Source organism: Carcharodon carcharias, chromosome 10 (assembly GCF_017639515.1).
Source record: "Carcharodon carcharias isolate sCarCar2 chromosome 10, sCarCar2.pri, whole genome shotgun sequence".
NCBI classification, from domain to species: Eukaryota; Metazoa; Chordata; class Chondrichthyes; order Lamniformes; family Lamnidae; genus Carcharodon; species Carcharodon carcharias.
The window spans coordinates 111,560,295-111,580,664 of NC_054476.1; the positions used below are offsets into that span (position 1 = coordinate 111,560,295).

Here is a 20,370-nt window from a genome sequence, read left to right on the forward strand (position 1 = left end):
GAGTATTCACACTGCCTCCACAGCCCAGAGTATTCACACTGACCACCTCCCCCGCCACACAGAATATTCACACTGCCCCACCCGGGGTGATCCCACTGTCTCCCGCTCCAAGGTATTTACACTGCCCCCTGCCCCAGGGTATTCACACTGCCCTGCCCGTGGTATTCACACTGCCCCCCCACCAGAGTATTCACACTGACGCCCCCAGCAGAGTATTCACACTGCCCCCCCGCCCCAGAGTATTCACACTGCCCCCCGCCCCAGAGTATTCACACTGCCCCCCCGCCCCAGAGTTTTTGCACTGCCCCCTGCCCCAGAGTATTCACACTGCCTTGCCCGGGGTATTCATACTGCCTCCTGCCCCAGAGTATTCACACCGCCCCTCCCAGGGTATTCACACTGCCCCCCACCCCAGAGTATTCACACTGCCCCTCCCAGGGTATTTACACTGTCACCCACCCCACAGTATTCACACTGCCCCTCCCAGGGTATTCACACTGCCCCCCACCCCAGAGTATTCACACTGCCCCCCACCCCAGAGTGTTAACACTGCCCCCACACCCCAGAGTATTCACACTGCCTCCACACCCCAGAGCATTCACACTGCCCCCCCACCAGAGTATTCACACTGACCACCTCCCCCGCCACACAGAATATTCACACTGCCCCACCCGGGGTGATCCCACTGTCTCCCGCTCCAAGGTATTTACACTGCCCCCTGCCCCAGGGTATTCACACTGCCCTGCCCGTGGTATTCACACTGCCCCCCCACCAGAGTATTCACACTGACGCCCCCAGCAGAGTATTCACACTGAACTCCCCCGTTCCAGAGTATTCACACTGATCCCCCCACCAGAGTATTCACACAACACCCCCCACCAGAGTATTCACACTGACCTCCCCTCTCCAGGGTATTCACACTGCCCCCCCGCCCCAGAGTATTCACACTGCCCCTCCCAGGATATTCACACTGCCCCCCACCTCAGAGTGTTCACACTGCCTCCCCGCCCCAGAGTATTCACACTGACGCTGCCCCAGAGTATTCACACTGGCCCCCACCCCAGAGTATTCATACTGCCTCGCCCAGGGTATTCACACTGCCCCCCACCCCAGAGTATTCATACTGAACCGCTGCCCCAGAGTATTCACACTGGCCCCCACCCCAGAGTATTCACACTGCCTCGCCCAGGGTATTCACACTGCCTCCTGCCCCAGAGTATTCACACTGCCCCCCGCCCCAGAGTATTCACACTGCCTCCTGCCCCAGAGTATTCACACTGCCCCCCGCCCCAGAGTATTCACACTGCCCCCCGCCCCAGAGTATTCACACTGCCCCCCCGCCCCAGAGTATTTGCACTGCCCCCTGCCCCAGAGTATTCACACTGCCTTGCTCGGGGTATTCACACTGCCTCCTGCCCCAGAGTATTCACACTGCCCCCCCGCCCCAGAGTATTCACACTGCCCCCCCGCCCCAGAGTATTCACACTGCCCCCCGCCCCAGAGTATTCACACTGCCCCCCCCGCCCCGGAGTATTTGCACTGCCCCCTGCCCCAGAGTATTCACACTGCCTTGCCCGTGGTATTCACACTGCCCCCCGCCCCAGAGTATTCACACTGCCCCCCGCCCCAGAGTATTTGCACTGCCCCCTGCCCCAGAGTATTCACACTGCCTCGCCCGGGGTATTCACACTGCCTCCTGCCCCAGAGTATTCACACTGCCCCCCCACCCCAGAGTATTCACACTGCCCCCACCCCAGAGTATTCACCCTGCCCCGCCCGGAGTATTCACACAGCCTACCGCCTCAGAGTATTCACACTGCCCTGCACAGACTATTCACACCGCCCCACCTTCCCCCCGCCCTCCCACAGTATTCACACTGCCCACCCACCCCCCAGATCTTCAGGGACACCTCAGCGTCGGTTGTATAACCTCCATATGGAGCAGCTGGAAACTCAGCCTGTGCCATTCTCACATGGCTGTTCGGAGATTGTTAAACCAGAAGATGGGGTTCCACAATTAATATAACCCCCGATCCAATGCAAAATTGCACTTGATCTGTAATGATCATGACTGGAATGGTTTAGAAAGAAATGTTCTTGAAATGAGTGGGCTGTGAGGTACTACTAATCTTTCATCTACATTAATGTGCATTCGTATAAAGTCTTTAACCTTGCAAAATATCCCAAAGTGTTTCACAGAGGCATATGTAGACAAAAATGATTAAAATAATACAACCTAATTGGCAAAAGAACCAAATAAGAGATTAGGAGACATTTTTGTTAACATAGCAAGTTGTTTTGATCAGGAATATCCTGTCTGAAGGGCGGTGAAAATAGATTCGATAATAACTTCAGAATGGATTTGGATAAATATTTGGCAAAGACTTTGAGGAAGAGTGGGAGAGTTTGCCTGATTGGAATGTTTTTACAGAGATCTGAATGGTTTCCCCCTACGCTGTATTATTCTATGATAATTCTCTGGACTACATGATGGTCATTTAGTTTTTAAAAAAATGTATATTTCTCCATCGTCTCTTTCTGATGCTAATGATTGACTCTTAATTTCAGGTCTATAGGACACCGGAAATCCATAACTAAAGAGAACTTGATGACGGTTAATTAGTGGCTTTTGAAGCTTTCTCCACCTATCCTGTTCCACAAATTTAATGATGTCGACCTCAGATCCAGAAAGGGACTGCGGGGAAGAAGGGCCAGAGATGGATAAAGTGGCAGAGCTTCAACAGGAGCGCCTGGTCCAGCAAGTAGCTGCTGTGCAGGTGTCTGAGGAACCCTCTTCAGGGAATTTGGGAAGGGGCTGCCAGAGCACTGCAGCCAAGGGCACAGACAAGTCAAAGGATGGAGGAGACCCTCACACGAATGGTGTAAGCGAGGACTATGCCAAAACCTACAAGAGTGTGAGCAGCGTGACAAAGAAAATAGCCTCAAGGCCCAAACTTTCTAACAGGAAGCTGTCCCTTCAAGAACGCTCCTCAGGAAATTCTCTCTCAGCAAGCGGGGTCCTGCCGAGCTATGGCGCCTATTCAACAGGACCATTATCATCTGCAAGACGGCCAACTATTGAGTCCAGCCGAGTCAACATGGTCAACTCCCAGGTGACCTGTTTGTTTTCTTTATGATGAGAGATGTTCACCTGTAAAAGAGACACCCTATAAAATATTTTACAGATAACTTCAGAGTTTTGTGAAACAGAATGCTGTTTGTATGGGTAGGGAATTATCCTTTAAATATCCTTCTGTTTGTGGAGAGGATGTCGTACTGATGGTACTTATGAGGCATTCCAAATGGCTGTCTTTTGATTTGAAGATGTAAAGATAGCCTGGCTGTGGAATTCATTGGGCTGTGCAGAAAGAGGGTTAGAAAATAACGTCTGGGTTGTGGGGAAAATCTTTGCAATGGAAATAAATAGAATTTTAACTCTTTTTAAAAAAATAATTCTTCTAAATGGCATTGTAATGTGCAGCAAGTCCCGTGGGGTGGGGTGGGAGTGGCCGGGGTGGGGGGGGTGGGGGGGGGATGCGGCACGGGGGGGATGCTGGGGGGGCGGGGGGGGTAGGCAGGGGATGTTCCTGTCGAAGGCTACAGTAACCACAGCAATGGCGGGAACAGGGCAGTAAGTGTGGGAGGGTGGGTGTCCCACAGTTAATTTGTCCGACTGAGAATGTTTGCATGTTGTGAAATACTGCACATTTCCAACAAATTCACTCTAAGTCAAAGAATCATAGAATGATTGCACACAGAAAGAGGCCATTCAGTCCATCGTGTCCATACCGGCTCTCTTCGAGGGCAACTCAGTGAGTCCCACTCCCTGGCTTTCCCCCCATGGAGCTGGAAAATTTCTCTCTACAGCGGCTTATCCAATTGATAACATAATTGACCCTGCCTCCACCACATTCCCAGGCAGAGCATTCCAGATCCAAACCACTCACTGCACAAAAATGTTCTTCCACATTTTGCCATTCATATTCCACAAGTCATTGGCCTTCCTCTGGTTCTCGACCCTTCCACCAACTCCTGTCCACTCTGTTCAAACCCCTCATCATTTTGAATAGCTCTGTCAAACCCCTTCTCAATCATCTCCGCCAAGGAGAATAGCCCTAGCTTCTCCAATCTGTCTATGTCACTGAACTCCCTCATCCCTGAAACCATTTTCGTGAATCTGTTCTGCACCCTGTCTAAAGCCTTTACATCCTTCCTAAGGTATGGTTCCTGGAATTGAGCACAATGGGCTGAATTTTCATTTGGTTGATGAGGTGAGACTGAAAGCGGGTGAGGTTGCAATTTGGCGTTTCCGAGTGGTGGGCCGTCCATGAAACTGGCAGCCACCTGGCAGCAGGGTGAGCAGACCTTGGAGCCCGAGGTTGCAGTCTATTCAGAAGGCGCTGCTCTGAAAATTGCCTGTAACTGTGACAGTGCCTGTAGGTGGGGGAGTGGGGTGGTGGTTGGGTTTTCCCTCTTATCTCCGAAGGTCCTAACCCTCCTGGCCTTCGCACCAACCTAATTTGTGGCTGGTGACCGGGAACGAAGGTACCCTCTTGCCCCCCTACCTAATTCAGCAGCCCACACAGCCAGGTCTGGATGGCCTCCTACTGGCCACCCAGACTCAGTAGCCCACCCATTGTATTTAATTGGTTGGGACTCCTGGAGACAGCCATTTAATTCACCGTCTCCTTCAAAATCTGCGCTCTTACTGCTGGAATTTGTGAATTCCCAACCCATATTTTACCCTGACAGCAAGCCTGGGCCTTGGGACCAAAAATTCAGCCCAACACTTGAGTTGAGGCCGAACCATTATTTTACACAGGCTCACCATAACCCCCATGGTTTTGTACTCTATGCTTCTATTTATAAAACCCAGGATCCCATTCGCCTTATTAACCACACTCTCAACCTGCCCTGTCACCTTCAATGACTTGTGCTCAGATTGGATTTGGAGTCAATGCAGTGTAGAGTTGAGTGGGGTATCAAACAAGCTTCCCGACTGAACTCATCTCCTTCCCAGTGTGAGGGTTTAACTGGGAACTACAACAACAACCTTTATTTGTGCAGCGCCTTTAACGTAATGAAACATCCCAATATGCTTCACAGGAACATTATAAACCAAAATATAATAGAATGCGAGAAGACGATGTTGGGTCAGATGACCAAAAGCTTGATAAAAAGTCCATTTTGAAGGAGTGTATTAATGGAGGAAAGTGAGGTAAAGAGATGGGGAAGTGTAGGGAAGGCGTTCCTGGGCTGGAGCCTAGGAAACTAAAGGGACATCCACCAATTGTGGAGCAATAAAAATTGAGGATGCTCAAGAGATCAAAATGAGAGGAGTGCAGAGATCTTGGAGGGTTGTGTGGTTGGAGGAGATGACAGGGGTAGGGAGGGGGTGAGGCCATGGAGGGATTTGAAAACATGGATGCAAATTTTAATACCAAGACATTTCTTGATACCGGAACCAATGTAGGTCAGTGTGCACAGGGGAATGGAACTTGCTGCGAGTTAAGACACAGGCAGCAGATTTTTGGATGACCTAATGTTTATGGTGGTTGGAATATAGAAAGGTAGCCATAAAACCATAAGACGAAAAGACATAGGAGCAGAAATTAGGCCAATCGGCCCATCGAGTCTGCTCTGCCATTCAATCATGGCTGATAAGTTTCTCAACCCTGTTCTCCCGCCTTCTCCCTGTAACCTTTGACCCCCTTACCAATCAAGAACCTATCTATCTCGGTCTTAAATACACTCAATGACCTGGTCTCCACAGCCTTCTGTGGCAATGAATTCCATAGATTCACCACTCTGGCTGAAGAAGTTTCTACTCATCTCTGTTCTAAAAGGTCTTCCCTTTACTCTGAGGCTGTGCTCTCGGGTCATAGTCTCTCCTACTAATGGAAACATCTTCCCCATGTCCACTCTATCCAGGCCTTTCAGTATTCTGTAAGTTTCAATCAGATCCCCCCTCATCCTTTTAAACTCCATCGAGTATAGACCCAGAGTCATCAAACGTTCCTCATATGTTAAGCCTTTCATTCCTGGGATCATTGTTGTGAACCTCCTCTGGACCCTCTCCAGGGCCAGCACATCCTTCCTGAGATACGGGGCCCAAAATTGCTCACAATATTCTAAATATGATCTGACCAGAGCCTTATAAAGCCTCAACAGCACATCCCTGCTTTTATATTCTAGTCCTCTCGAAATAAATGCTAACATTGCATTTGCCTTACTAACTACCGACTCAACCTGCAAATTAACCTTAAGAGAATCCTGGACCAGGACTCCCAAGTCCCTTTGCACTCCAGATTTCTGAATTCTCTCCCCACTTAGAAAATAGTCCATGCCTCTATTCTTCCTACCAAAGTGCATGACCTCACACTTGCCCACGTTGTATTCCATCTGCTACTTCTTTGCCCATTCTCCTAACCTGTCCAAATCCGTCTGCAGCCTCCCCACCTCCTCAATACTACCTGTCCCTCCACCTATCTTTGTATCATCTGAAAATTTAGCCAGGATGCCCTCAATTCCTTCATCTAGATCATTAATGTATAAAGTGAAAAGTTGTGATCCCAACACAAGTTGTGGTCCCTGCGGAACTCCTTTAGTCACCGGCTGCCATCCTGAGAAGAACCCCCTTATCCCCACTCTCTGCCTCCTGCCAGACAGCCAATCTGCTATCCATGCTAGTACCTTGCCTCTAACACCATGGGCTCTTATCTTACTGAGCAGGCTCCTGTTTGGCACCTTGTCCAAGGCCTTCTGGAAGTCCAAGTAGATAACATCCATTGGCTCTCCTTTGTCTAACCTACTCATTACCTCCTCAAAGAATTCCAACAGATTTGTCAGGCATGACCTCCCCTTGATGAAACCATGCTGACTTTGCCCGATTTTACCATGCACTTCCAAGTATTCTGAAATCTCATCCTTAATAATGGACCCTAAAATCTTACCAACGACCGAGATAGGCTAATCGGCCTGTAATTTCCCGTCTTTTGTGTCACTCCCTTCTTAAACAGAGGGGTGACATTAGCGATTTTCCAGTCCTCTGGGACCCTCCCTGACTCCAGTGATTCCTGAAAGATCACCACTAACGCCTCCACTATCTCTTCAGCCATCTCATTCAGAACTCTGGGGTGTAATCCATCTGGTCCAGATGATTTATCCACCTTCAGACCTTTCAGTTTTCCTAGCACCTTCTCCTTGATAATGGCCACCATACTCACCTCTGCCCCCCGACTCCCCAACTCTCTTGAACTTTGGGGGATGTCACTCATGTCTTCCACTGTGAAGACTGACGCAAAGTACCTATTCAGTTCCTCCGCCATCTCTTTGCTCCCCACTACTGCTTCTCCAGCATCATTTTCCAGCGGCCCAATGTCCACTTTTGCCCCTCCCTTACCCTTTATATATCTAAAAAACTCTTGCAATCTTCTTTTATATTACTGGCTAGTTTACCCTCATATTTAATCTTCTCCCTCCTTATTTCTTTTTGAGTTGTCCTCTGTTGGTCTTTGTAGGCTTCTCAATCCCCTGGTTTCCCACTGCTCTTTGCCGCATTGTATACTTTCTCTTTAGCTTTTATGCTGTCCCTGACTTCCCTTGTCAGCCATGGTTGCCTCGTCCTCCCTTTAGTATGCTTCTTCTTCCCAGGGATGAATTTTTGCTGTGTCTCCCAAATTACTCCCGGAAACTCCTACCATTGCTGTTCCACTGTCTTTCCTGCTAGGCTCATCTCCCAATCAATTCTGGCCAGCTCCTCCCTCACGCCTTTGTAGTTGCCTTTATTCAACTGTAATACCATTACATCTGATTCCAGCTTTTTCCTCTCAAATTGCAGGGTAAATTCTATGATATGATGGTCACTTGCTCCTAAGGGTTCCTTCACCTTAAGCTCTCTTATCAAATCTGCCTCATTACACATCATTAAATCTAGAATTGCCTGTTCCCTAGTGGGCTCCACCACAAGCTGCTCCAAAAAGCCATCTCGTAGACATTCCACAAATTCCTTTTCTTGGGATCCACTACCAACCTGATTTTCCCAGTCTACCTGCATTTTGAAATCCCCCATGATCACTGTAACCTTGCCTTTCTTACACGCCTTTTCTAACTCCAAGTGTATCTTGTGTCCCACATCCTGACTACTGTTCAGAGGCCTGTACGTAACTCCCATTATGGTTTTTTTTACCTTTGCAGTTGCTCAACTCTATCCACACAGATTCTACATCATCTGACCACACATCATTTCTTGCTATCGATTTAATTTCATTTCTTACTAACAAAGCAACCCCACTCCCTCTGCCAATCTGCCTATCTTTTCAATAGGATGTATATCCTTGGATATTTAGCTCCCTCCAGATCCCCTTGCAGCCATGTCTCTGTGATGCCCACCACATCATACCTGCCAATTTCAATCAGCGCCACAAGCTCATTTACCTTATTTCGTATACTGCGTTCATTCAGATACAACACCTTCAGTCCTGTATTTCCCGTCCCCTTTCTCATTGTCGATCCTTTATCTGATGTGCTTGAAGTTAGATTCCTAGCCCTTTCCAAACACTCTGTCCTATTTTCTGTTCTGGAGACTTTGATAGCTTCTCCTCGGCTCTCCTTTCTTTTCAGTTTTTTCATAATTTTCCATGAAGTTGAATCCATCCCCCCCCTTACGCTAACCTGCTGCTTTGTTTCCCATTAGTCATACTTCTTGGAGTTTTACCCTTCCCCCCACCCCCCCCCACTTTCTATTTTAAAGTCCTGTTTACCACCCTCTTTACCCTTTTCACTAGAACATTGGTCCCAGATCGGTTCAGGTGGAGACCGTCCCAAGGGTACAGATACCTCCTGTTCCAATACTGATGCCAGTGCCCCACAAAAGGAGTGCAGTCGAGTCTAGATGTAACAAAGGCATGGATGAGGGTTTCAGCAACTGATGTGGTCGGGAAGTGGAAATAGGTGATCCTAGTGATAACATGAACATGATCAATGCATCTCAAAATCAAATTTTTATAAACTTATTAAAGGGATGTGGGTGTCACTGGCTAGGCCAGCATTTATTGCTCCCCCCTAATTGCCCTTGAGAAGGTGGTGGTGAGCTGCCTCCTTGAACCGCTGCAGTCCATGTGGTGTAAGTATACCCACAGTACTGTTAGGGAGGGAGTTCCAGGATTTTGACCCAGCGCCAGTGAAGGAACGGCGATATGTTTCCAAATAAGATGGTGAGTAACTTGGAGGGGAACTTCCAGGTGGTGGTGTTCCCATTTGCCTGCTGCCCTTGCCCTTCTAGATGGTTGTGGGTTTGGAAAGTGCTATCTTAAGAGCCTTGTTCAGTTCCTGCAGTGCACTTCGTAGATGGTACACACTGCTGCTACAGTGTGTCGGTGGTGGAGGGAGTGAATGTTTGTGGATATGGTGTCAATCAAGCAGGCTGATTTGGTCTGGACAGTGTCCAGCTTCTGGAGTTGTGGGAGCTGCACTCATCCAGGCAAGTGCAGAGTATTCCATCACGCTCCTGACTTGTGCCTTGTAGATGGTGGACAGGCTTTGAGAATTCAGGAGGTGCATTACTCACCACAGGATTCCCAGCCTCTGACCTGCTCTTGTAGCCGCAGTATTTATATAGTTACTGCAGTTCAGTTTCTGGTCAATGGTAATCCCCAGGATATTAATAGTGGGGGATTCAGTGATGGTAATGTCATTGAGTTTCAAGTTTTGATGGTTGGATTCTCTCTTCTTGGAGATGGTCATTGCCTGACACTTGTGTGGATCAAATGGAACTTGCCACTTCTCAGCCCAAGCCTGGATATTGTCCAGGTCTTACTGCATTTGGACATGGATTGCTTCAGTACCTGAGGAGTTGCAAATGGCGCTGAACATTGTGCAATCATCAGCGAACATCCCCACTTCTGATCTTATGATGGAAGGAAGGTCATTGATGAAGCAGCTGAAGATGGTTGGGTTGAGGACACTACCCTGAGGAACTCATGCAGTGATTTCTTGGAACTGAGATGACTGAACTCCAACAACCACAACCATCCTCCTTTGTGCATGGTATGACTCCAACCAGCAGAGAGTTTGCCCCCCCGATTCCCATTGACTCCAGTTTGGCCAGGGCTCCTTGACGCCACACTCGGTCAAATGTGGCCTTGATTACCTTACCTGACATTTTAGTAACAGTGGAAGATTCGAGAGAGGTGGTGGTTAGATAGAGCTAGGTGTCATCAGTGTGCTCGTGAAACGCTATGACTTTGGATGATGGCGTGAAGGGGCAGCATGTAGATGAGAAACATGACTACAATTTGTTGTAATGGTGGTGCCAGTATTGGAAATGTCTTACCATAAAGCAGCTATCAATGCTTCAGAATTCTAATTGTGAACTGTTGTACAAAAACTTTCCCATAGTGTGAGAAAATCAGACTAAATAAAAAGCAACCACAGCTGTGATTCCAAAGATATATTAAAACCATATTTGAGCATTGCTGAAAAAAGAGACATGTCAAAGTTTTTCATCTTGCAATCATCAGGACACTTTGCAGGAATACCAATATAACGGGAAACAATGATTTATACTGTATGAGAAGAGAGCTGATTGACTGATAAGTGGACTCTGATTGGTAGAGGTGTTGCCTTGGAGAATGCACCAGTGATGGTAACTGACAGTTAACTGACTCATAGCAGATGAATTTAAAGCAAAGGAGTGTGTAAAAATACAAGTTGCTGTTTTGACATATGATACATTTTGGAAAGAAGAATGATGCAAGGGAATGTAAACTAAATGGTACAATTTTAAATGGCGACGGGTACAGGGAGACCAAAGCACGTACATACACACATGGTAGAAGGTTGAAGTTGAGAAGTCCATTCAGAAGAATATGGGATCCTGGGTTTTATAAAGAGAGGCATATAGAACAAAAGCAAAGAAGTTTTATGCTAAATCTTTATAAAACACTGGTTAGGCCCCAGCTGAAGTTTTTTTTATTATTTCGTGGGATGTGGGCAATTCCTAATTGCCCTTAAGAAAGGTGATGGTGAGCTGTCTTCTTGTACGGCTGCAGTCCATGTGGTGTAGATACACCCACAGTGCTGTCGGGGAGCAAGCTCCAGGATTTTGTCCCAGCGACAGTGAAGGAACGGCAATATATTTCCATGTCTGGATGGTGAGTGGCTTGGAGGGGAACATGCAGGCGGTGGTGTTCCCATGCATCTGCTCTCCTTGTCTTTCTAGGTGGTAGAGGCCACAGGTTTGGAAGGTGCTGCCTAAGGAGGCTTGGTGAGTTGCTGCAGTGCATCTTGTAGATGGTACACACTGCTGCTACTGTGCGTCGGGGGTGGAGGGAGTGAATGTCGAAGGTGGTGGATGGAGCGTCAATCAAGTGATCAACTGGGCTGCTTTGTCCTGGATGGTGTTGAGCTTCTTGAGTGTTGTGGGAGCTGCACTCATCCAGGTAAGTGAAGAGTATTCCATCACACTCCTGACTTGTGCCTTGTAGATGGTGGACAGGCTTTGGGGAGTCAGGAGGTGAGTTACTCGCCACAGAATTCCCAGCCTCTGACCCGCTCTTGTATTTATATGCCTGGTCCAGTTCAGTTTCTGCTCAATGGTAACTCCCAGGATGTATTGTGTTCAATTCTTGACACCGCACTTTAGAAGGAGAGGAGGTTCACTAGAATGATACCAGGGATGTGGGACTTCAGTTGTGTGGCGAGACGGGAGAAGCTGCGGTTGTTTACCTTCGAGCACAAAGGAGGTCTGAGAAAGGTGTTCAAAGTCAGAAACAGTTTAATTGGAGTAAAAAAGGAGAAACTATTTCCATTGGCTGCACTGTTGGTAAGCCAGGGACGTAGATTTAAGTTAATTAACAAAAGATAGAGGTGACATGAGGAAAAGAATATTATACAGCGAGTTGTTGTGATCTAGAATGCACTACCTGAAAGGGTGTTGGAAGCAGTTTCAATAATGGCTTTCAATTGGGAATTGGATAAATACTTGAAGGGAAAAACCAGTACCTTGGGGCTAAGGAGGAAATGGGACTAAATTGGGTAGTTCTTTCAAAGGACAGCACAGATACAGTGGGCTGAATGGTCTCCTAAGTTGAATCATTTGATGATTCTTTTAAAACTAAACCTGAATACAGTCTGTGCAGCTGAGATGAAAGGAGCTTTGTTCTGGCAGATTGAGAGAATGTTATAGCTCTTGTTAGTCTGAGTGCTGAAGTTAGATCAAGTTTGATTATCTGTCTTTAAGAGCTGCAGTGTTTTGGACAGTTAATTAATCTTTTATGAAAAAGAATGATAATTTGACATAGCAGCATGTTTTTCTTTGGATTATAGTTTCCCTGTTTATTTTCTGTTCAACATATATTCAACATAGAGATGGGGTAAGCCATTCAGCCCAACTCATCTCTTCCTCCAATCAGTTAATCCTGGCTGATGAGCACTTCCAACTACATGCCTTGGTTTTGTAACCCTTTATACCTTTACGTAACAAAAGTCTTCCAGTTTCAATTTTGAAATTTTCAATTCACCCCTGTTCTCAACAGCTTTTTGGGGGAGAGAGTTCCGGATTTCCACTATCCTTTGTGTGAAGAAGTGCTTTCCATCATCACAGTTGAACCACCTAGCTCTAATTCTAAAGTATAAAAATAAATCCAAAAGACAAATTGAATGTTGACCTTTGCCTCAAAAGAGCAGGAATGCAAAGAGGCCAAGGACATGCTTCAGTTGTACCTCAATCAGTCCCTATGTGAAGTATTACATTCAGTTCCTGACATCTTACCTCATGGAGGATATACTAGCCTTGGATGGAGTGAAGTTCAGGTGCACCAGAGTGATATTGGGACTTAAAAGGTTAAGTTATCAGGATAAGTTGCTCAAACTTCCCTTGTATTCCCTTGAGTTTAGAAGGTTGAAGGGTGATCTGATTGAGGTATTTAAAATAAAGGAACAATTCAGTAAAGTGGATACACTATTGAAGATTGAAGAGTGATTAGATTGAGTATTTAAAATGATAAAACAATTCAGTAGAGTAGGTAAACTATTGAAGATTGAAGGGTGATCTGATTGAGGTATTTAAAAGGATGGAACAAATCAGTAGATACACTATTTCCTTAAGTAGAAGAATGCAGAACAAGGGGCCAAAATCTTAAAATTAGAGCTAGGGCAAGGACATTTAGGAGTAAAATTAGGAGCACTTTTTCATGTAGAGGCTGGGAAAACTTTGGAACTCTCCTCCAAAAAGGCTGTGGATGGAGCATTCCAGGTTGAGGTCAATAGATTGCCGTTAGGGAAGACAATTGGAGAAATGAAGCAAAGGCAGAAAAATGGTGTTTAAGTATGGGTCAGCCATAAATCTAACCAAATGGTGAGCAACAGGTTCTGGGGACTGAATGGCCTCCTCCAGTTCCTATGCACTTATCTTCCTGCTCATAGAGTTCCCTTTGGAATATCCAGAATATCCCCAATAGTGGCTCCTACACATCCTTCTCAGCTACTCCTCCAGTCTCACTTATACCTCCTACCCTAAAAACTGTGGTGAAATACTTCCTGTCCATCACCCTTGTGCTCTTAATTACCTTTTACATATTCCATTACGGTAACCCCTTGCTTCACAATGCCGAGTGTTGCTCACCCTCTCCAGCCTCAGCATTCCTGTCCTGCATGACAGGTATCCACCAATGTAATCCTATTGGGCAGTTTGAGATTGTTGTAGAGATCCTTGTGCTCAATCCTATTGGACAGTTTGAGAATGTCGGAGACATTCCTGCAATCAATCCTATTGGACAATTTGAGGTTGTTGGGGAGATCCTCATACTCAATCCTATTGGACAGTCTGAGACTATCTAATTCTAAATTTTTCTCCTCCTCTGCTTTGGTCTTTCTTTCTTCCTGTGGGCGAAAGTAAGTTTCACATACTCTCTTCTCATGGAGGATATGGAGTGTTTCCAACTCTTCCTAAAGCTCAGTGGCTTTGAGCTTGAACAAATCCATCAGGAAGCATCTCTTGGGTCTGTACTTATCCTCACACTCATGTTTTTCAGATCCTGCTGAATAATGCAGGTTCCTCATTAAACTTGCCCTCACTGTTTTCAGGACTAGGTAACAACTGCATTTTTACTTTGTCTAATCTGATGGATCAGTGTAACTCTCTCCCAGCCCCTATCACTCCCAACTCCTCATCCCCCTCCCACGGCACCTTCCCATACAATCGCAGAAGGTGCAACACCTGCCCCTTTACCGCCTCGCTCCTCACTATCTAAGACCCCAAACACTCCTTTCAGGTGAAGCAGCATTTCACTTTCACCTCCTTCAATTTAGTCTACTGCATTCGCTGCTCCTAATGTGGTTTCCTCTACATTGGACAGACCAAACACAGACTGGGTGACCGCTTTGCGGCACCTTCAGTCTGTCTGCAAGCATGACCCAGACCTTCCTGTCGCTTGACATTTCAACACTCCACCCTGCTCTCATGCCCACATGTCCATCCTTGGCCTGCTGCAATGTTCCAGTGAAGCTCAATGGAAACTGGAGGAACAGCACCTCATCTTCCGATTAGGTTCTTTACAGCCTTCCGGACTGAATATTGAGTTCAACAACTTCAGACCATGAACTCTCTCCTCCATCCCCACCCCATTTAATCCAACTTTTAAAATTAAAAAAAAAGTCATTATTATTTTTATTTATTTTGATTATTTATTTATTCACATTTTAAATCTTTGTTCCCCAACTACCCCCTACCTTCCTGCCAAAGCATGCCCATCTGTCACTTGTTTTGCTTTCACAGAGCACTGACCCTTGTTCTGCTATTAACATTCTGCTATCTTACCTTTATGTCACTATCAGCACCTTCTTTAGTCTTTAATACTACTGGTAACACTCCCTTTGTGCTGTGTCCATGACAGCTTTGTCAATCTCTGCTCAGCTCCCACCTATCCCTGACCTACTTTGCTCCACCTGCTCCAACCCCTCTTAAACAGTATAAATCCATCACATTTCTACCCCTCTTTAGCTCTGAAGAAGTCATACAGACTCGAAACTTTAACTCTGTTTCTCTCTCTACAGATGCTGAGGTTTTACAGCATTTTGTTTTTATTTCTAGTTTTAACTGTGTCAGCTACATTTGCAGCCTTTTAATTATTTTTAAATTGGTGTCAGAATGGCTCATTATTATCACTCTTGCCTTCAACTAAAGAGCCATGAGTTCAAGCCCACTTTAGAGACTTGAGCACATAATCTAGGCTGTGTAGCACTGTAAGAGGGGCCATCCTTTGAATGAGATGTTAAACGAAGGCCCTATCTGCCCTCACAGTTGATGTCAAAGATCCCATGCACTATTCGAAGAAGAACAGTGGAATTCTTCCCAGAGTACTAGCCAATATTTATCTCTAAACCAGCATTACTAAAAGACAGATTACCTGATCACTTATCTCATTGCTGTTTATGGGAGCTTGCTGTGCACAAACTAGCTGCCACATTTCCTGCATTACAACAGTGGTCAAACTTCAAAAGTGCTTCATTAGTTGTAAAACTTGTTGGTATGTCCTGAAGTCATGAAAGCTGCTATAGAAATGCAATCTCTTTATTCCTTAATATAACCAATAAGTATTAAATATCCTTTTAATTGATTGTATCTTAACCTACGTTGGCTTAAAGATTCTTTAATTCCAGTACTCCCTGTCCCACAGGAGTCATTCAAACTGCATTAAATGTAGCAATTCTATTCTTGCACAATAGATTGATAAGCCTGTTTATAGATGTGAGATGCCTTGTGCAGCAGTAATATCAGTGCATCAGGTCACACAGTGACCAGGAGTGCAGCAGATGGAGAGCATGCTGATGGCCAAACTGTTCCTCAGCTGTTATTATGGCAGAGTTTCAGCACAGATTGGCCCTGGCTATACCAGCAGCTCCTCCTTCTTGCCCAAGGCACAGAGATGAGGGATTTTTGGGTCCTGCTCACTCCTGAATGAAAACCAGTAAAGTGCTGTCCAAGTGTGATGCTCTCTTGGGTTTGGTTGGCTGAAGTTTTTAATGGTCACCGCTTGCACCATGGATCTTTCAGAGGTAACAAATCTTATTGCTATATTCTGGTATAGGTGTTGTGTGCTAGTGGTATGATTATTCACCATCCTCTTCAGTGAAGTGTGGGAATTGCAATCATTTCATTTTACTTTTAGCTTTCTATTCCACTTGTAGCTACTCCTTCTTTCCTATACTGAATGCTCTGAAACAAGCTAACTGTAACCTCAAGTATCCTACTGTGCATTACTCTGTCCCCTTTCTAGTATCAGCTGCAGCTCAGTGGTCCCACTCTTCCTTCTGAGAAGGTTGGGGGTTCAACCCCCAGTCTAGAGACTTGACATCATGTAGCGCAGTACTGAAGGAGTGCTGCATTGATGGAGGTGCTGTATTTCAGATGAGAAGTTAATCAAGGCCCTGTGGACCTTGGGCCAATGTAAAAGATCTCCCAGACATATTCAAAATAATAGAGAATGCTGCCTGACTAATATTTATTCCTTAACTAAAATCATTAAGACAGATGATTTGGCGACATATCACATTGCCTCTTGTAACACCTTGCTGTGCACAAAATGGCTGCTACATTTCCCTAAATTACAAAAATGACTAAACTTCAAGATAAAAGCAAAATACTGTGGATGCTGCAAATCTGAAACAAAAACAGGAAAGGCTGGAAAAACTCAGCAGGTCTGGCAGCATCTGTAGAGAGAGAAACAGAGTTGACGTTTTGGCCAGACCTGCTGCCCAGAATGTTTCCGTCGGCAAGTTGGGGGCGGGGCCTGCTCACCAACGCAAAAATGACGCAGGATGACGTTGGGAGGAACCCCCGACATCATCCTACCCCATTTAAATAGCTGTCCACCCGCCGACCTGTCAATGGCCAATTGAGACCATTGACAGGATAATTAAGCCAAGTAAACGACCTGCCCATCCAACCTTAAGGCTGGCGAGCAGGCCAGGAGCCCCAGCGGGCTTCTGATGATACATGAAACCTCGTCCACTGGCGGGATGAGATTTCATGTCTGTTTTAAAAAGCTTTAATAAACTTTGTGATATTTATTAACATCTCCTATCTTGTGTGACGTTGTCACATAAGGTGGACATGTTGATAATATTTTTATTTTTCTATTTTTTAAGTTTATAAAACTTTCAGCGCTCTCCCTGAGGCAGCAATTAGTCTTAGGGAGATGTGCGCTCATTCGTGTGCATGTGCGAGAGAGCGCACTCTGGCAGTTGGGGAATCCGCCCCGCCCCCCCCCCCCCCCCCCCCCCGCACAGGAAGTGCATAGCGCTTCCCGTCGGGTGGCCCGCCCACTCAAAATGGCAGCGGGTCCCGTTACAGCAGCGGCGATTTGCTGCCCACCCACCACTGAGCTGGTGGGGCCCATCCGCCCATCAAGGGCAAAATTCTGCCCGCTGAGTTTTTCCAGCATTTTCTGTTTTTGCTTCAAAAGTGCTTCATTGACTCCAATGTGCTTTGGAATGCCCTGAGGCCACGAAGCCTTTTGCACTCATCAGAGATGGCTAATAAAGACCTTGGTTGAACATCCCAATCAAAGGCAGCACTTCTGACAGTGCTGCACTCCCTCAGATTTGAACTCCCAACTTTCTGACACCATGTCAGAGATGAGAATACTACCACTGAACCACTATTGCCACCTAACAGAAAGAGGAGTTAGATTAAGAAGTAGTTAAGAAATCCCTTTTATTCAAAATAATTACTTGTATTCCATATTATATTCCATTGTCAGAAAAATAGTTAAAAATTTGAAGGACTGTCAATGCATTTGTGCAAAAGGTTACTACGGAATTCTCTAAGGCCAGCTGATAATAGATTTACATTTAGATTTGCTTTGTCGCAACAACAGGGGATTCTGTTCACTTTTCAGGTCTTCTTACCCTAAACAAGATCATTTAACAGGCCTCAGAATCTTTTGGTAGGGACTGGTACCAAAAGTAGGAAAGGGTCGTGGCAGGTGGCTGCCTATGAGGTAATACAGCTCGATCCAGTGTAAATTGGATAAAATGATAGCCAGAGGTTGAGAGATGAACAAGGCAGACATCGAGAAGGTTTGTATCCTCTGCAACAAAGCATCTTTTATAGTCTTAGAACAAAAACAGAATTACCTGGAAAAACTCAGCAGGTCTGGCAGCATCAGCGGAGAAGAATAAAGTTGACGTTTCGAGTCCTCATGACCCTTCAACAGAACTGAGTAAAAATAGGAGAGGGGTGAAATTTAAGCTGGTTTAAGGTGGGGGGTGGGGGTGGGGGGAGAGAAGTGGGGGGGCTGGTGGTTGTAGGGACAAGCAAGCAGTGATAGGAGCAGATGATCAAAAGATGTCACAGACAAAAGAACAAAGAGGTGTTGAAGGTGGTGATATTATCTAAAAGAATGTGCTAATTAAGAATGGGGGGTGGGGTGAAATACGACTAAAAGGGCATAAAAAGTATACGTTTAAAAATAATGGAAATAGGTGGGAAAAGAAAAATCTATATGAATTATTGGAAAAAACAAAAGGGAGGGGGAAGAAACAGAAAGGGGGTGGGGATAGAGGAGGGAGTTCAAGATCTAAAGTTGTTGAACTCAATATTCAGTCCGCAAGGCTGTAAAGTGCCTAGTCGGAAGATGAGGTGCTGTTCCTCCAGTTTGCGTTGAGCTTCACTGGAACAATGCAGCAAGCCAAGGATAGACATGTAGGCAAGAGAGCAGGGTGGAGTGTTAAAATGGCAAGCGACAGGGAGGTTTGGGTCATTCTTGCAGACAGACCAAAGGTGTTCTACAAAGTGGTCACCCAATTTGCGTTTAGTCTCTCCAGTGTAGAGGAGACTGCATTGGGAGCAACGAACGCAGTAGACTAAGTTGCGGGAAATGCAAGTGAAATGCTGCTTCACTTGAAAGGAGTGTTTGGGCCCTTGGACGGTGAGGAGAGAGGAAGTAAAGGGGCAGGTGTTGCATCTTTTGTGTGGGCATGGGGAGGTGCCATAGGTGGGGGTTGAGGAGTAGGGGGTGATGGAGGAGTGGACCAGGGTGGAACGGAGAGAACGATCCCTATGGAATGCCTCCAGGGGGGGGGAGGGGTGAAGGCAACATATGTTTGGTGGTGGCATCGTGCTGGAGTTGGCGGAAATGATGGAGGATCCTTTGAATGCGGAGGCTGGTGGGGTGATAAGTGAGGACAAGGGGGTCCCTATCATGTTTCTGGGAGGGAGGAGAAGGCGTGAGAGCAGATGCGCAGGAGATGGGCCGGACACAGTTGAGGGCCCTGTCAACGACCGTGGGTGGAAAACCTCGGTTAAGGAAGAAGGAGGACATGTCAGAGGAACTGTTGTTGAAGGTAGCATCATCAGAACAGATGCAACGAGGCGAAGGAACTGAGAGAATGGGTTGGAGTCCTTACAGGAAGCGGGGTGTGAGGAGCTGTAGTCGAGGTAGCTGTGGGAGTTGGTAGGCTTGTAATGGATATTGGTGGACAGTCTATCACCAGAAATTGAGACAGAGAGATCAAGGAAGGGAAGGGAAGTGTCAGAGATGGACCATGTGAAAATGATGGAGGGGTGGAGATTGGAAGCAAAATTAATAAATTTCTCTAGGTCCTGACGAGAGCATGAAGCAACACCGAAGCAATCATCGATGTACCGGAGAAAGAGTTGTGGGAGGGGGACGGAGTAGGACTGGAACAAGGAATGTTCCACATACTCCATAAAGAGACAGGCATAGCTGGGGCCCATGTGGGTACCCATAGCCACACCTCTTATTTAGAGGAAATGAAAGGAGTTAAAGGAGAAATTGTTCAGTGTGAGAACAAGTTCAGACAGATGGAGGAGAGTAGTGGTGGATGGGGATTGTTCGGGCCTCTGTTCGAGGAAGAAGCTGAGAGTCCTCAGACCATCCTGGTGGGGGATGGAGGTGTAGAGGGATTGGACGTCCATGGTGAAGAGGAAGCGGTTGGGGCCAGGGAACTGGAAATTGTTGATGTGATGTAAGGTGTCAGAGGAATCATGGATGTAGGTGGGAAGGGACTGGACAAGAGGAGAGAGGATGGAGTCAAGATAAAGAGAAATGAGTTCCATGAGGCAGGAACAGGCTGACATGATTGGTCTGCCGGGACAGTTCTGTTTGTGGATTTTGGGTAGGAGGTAGAAGCAGGCCATCCGAGTTTGGGCAACTATCAGGTTGGAAGCTGTGGGAGGAAGATCCCCAGATGAGATGAGGTCAGTGACAGTCCTGGAAACAATGGCTTGATGTTCAGTGGTGGGGTCGTGGTCCATGGACAGGTAGGAGGAAGTGTCTGCGAGTTGACGCTCAGCCTCCGTGAGGTAGAGGTCAGTGCACCAGACAACCACAGCACCACCCTTGT

General features: G+C 46.4%; 1 protein-coding gene across 2 annotated transcripts in view; it reads left to right on the forward strand.

Annotated features, from left to right (window-relative positions):
- Window positions 1–20,370, forward strand: part of camkk1a (calcium/calmodulin-dependent protein kinase kinase 1, alpha a) — a 335,074-nt gene that overhangs the window by 102,261 nt on the left and 212,443 nt on the right. For both annotated transcript variants that reach the window (XM_041197590.1, XM_041197591.1), the window contains exon 2: window positions 2,569–3,113. In XM_041197590.1, the coding sequence (XP_041053524.1) occupies window positions 2,667–3,113 (447 nt within the window). In that variant the 5' untranslated portion in view covers window positions 2,569–2,666. The remainder of the gene's footprint in view (window positions 1–2,568; window positions 3,114–20,370) is intronic.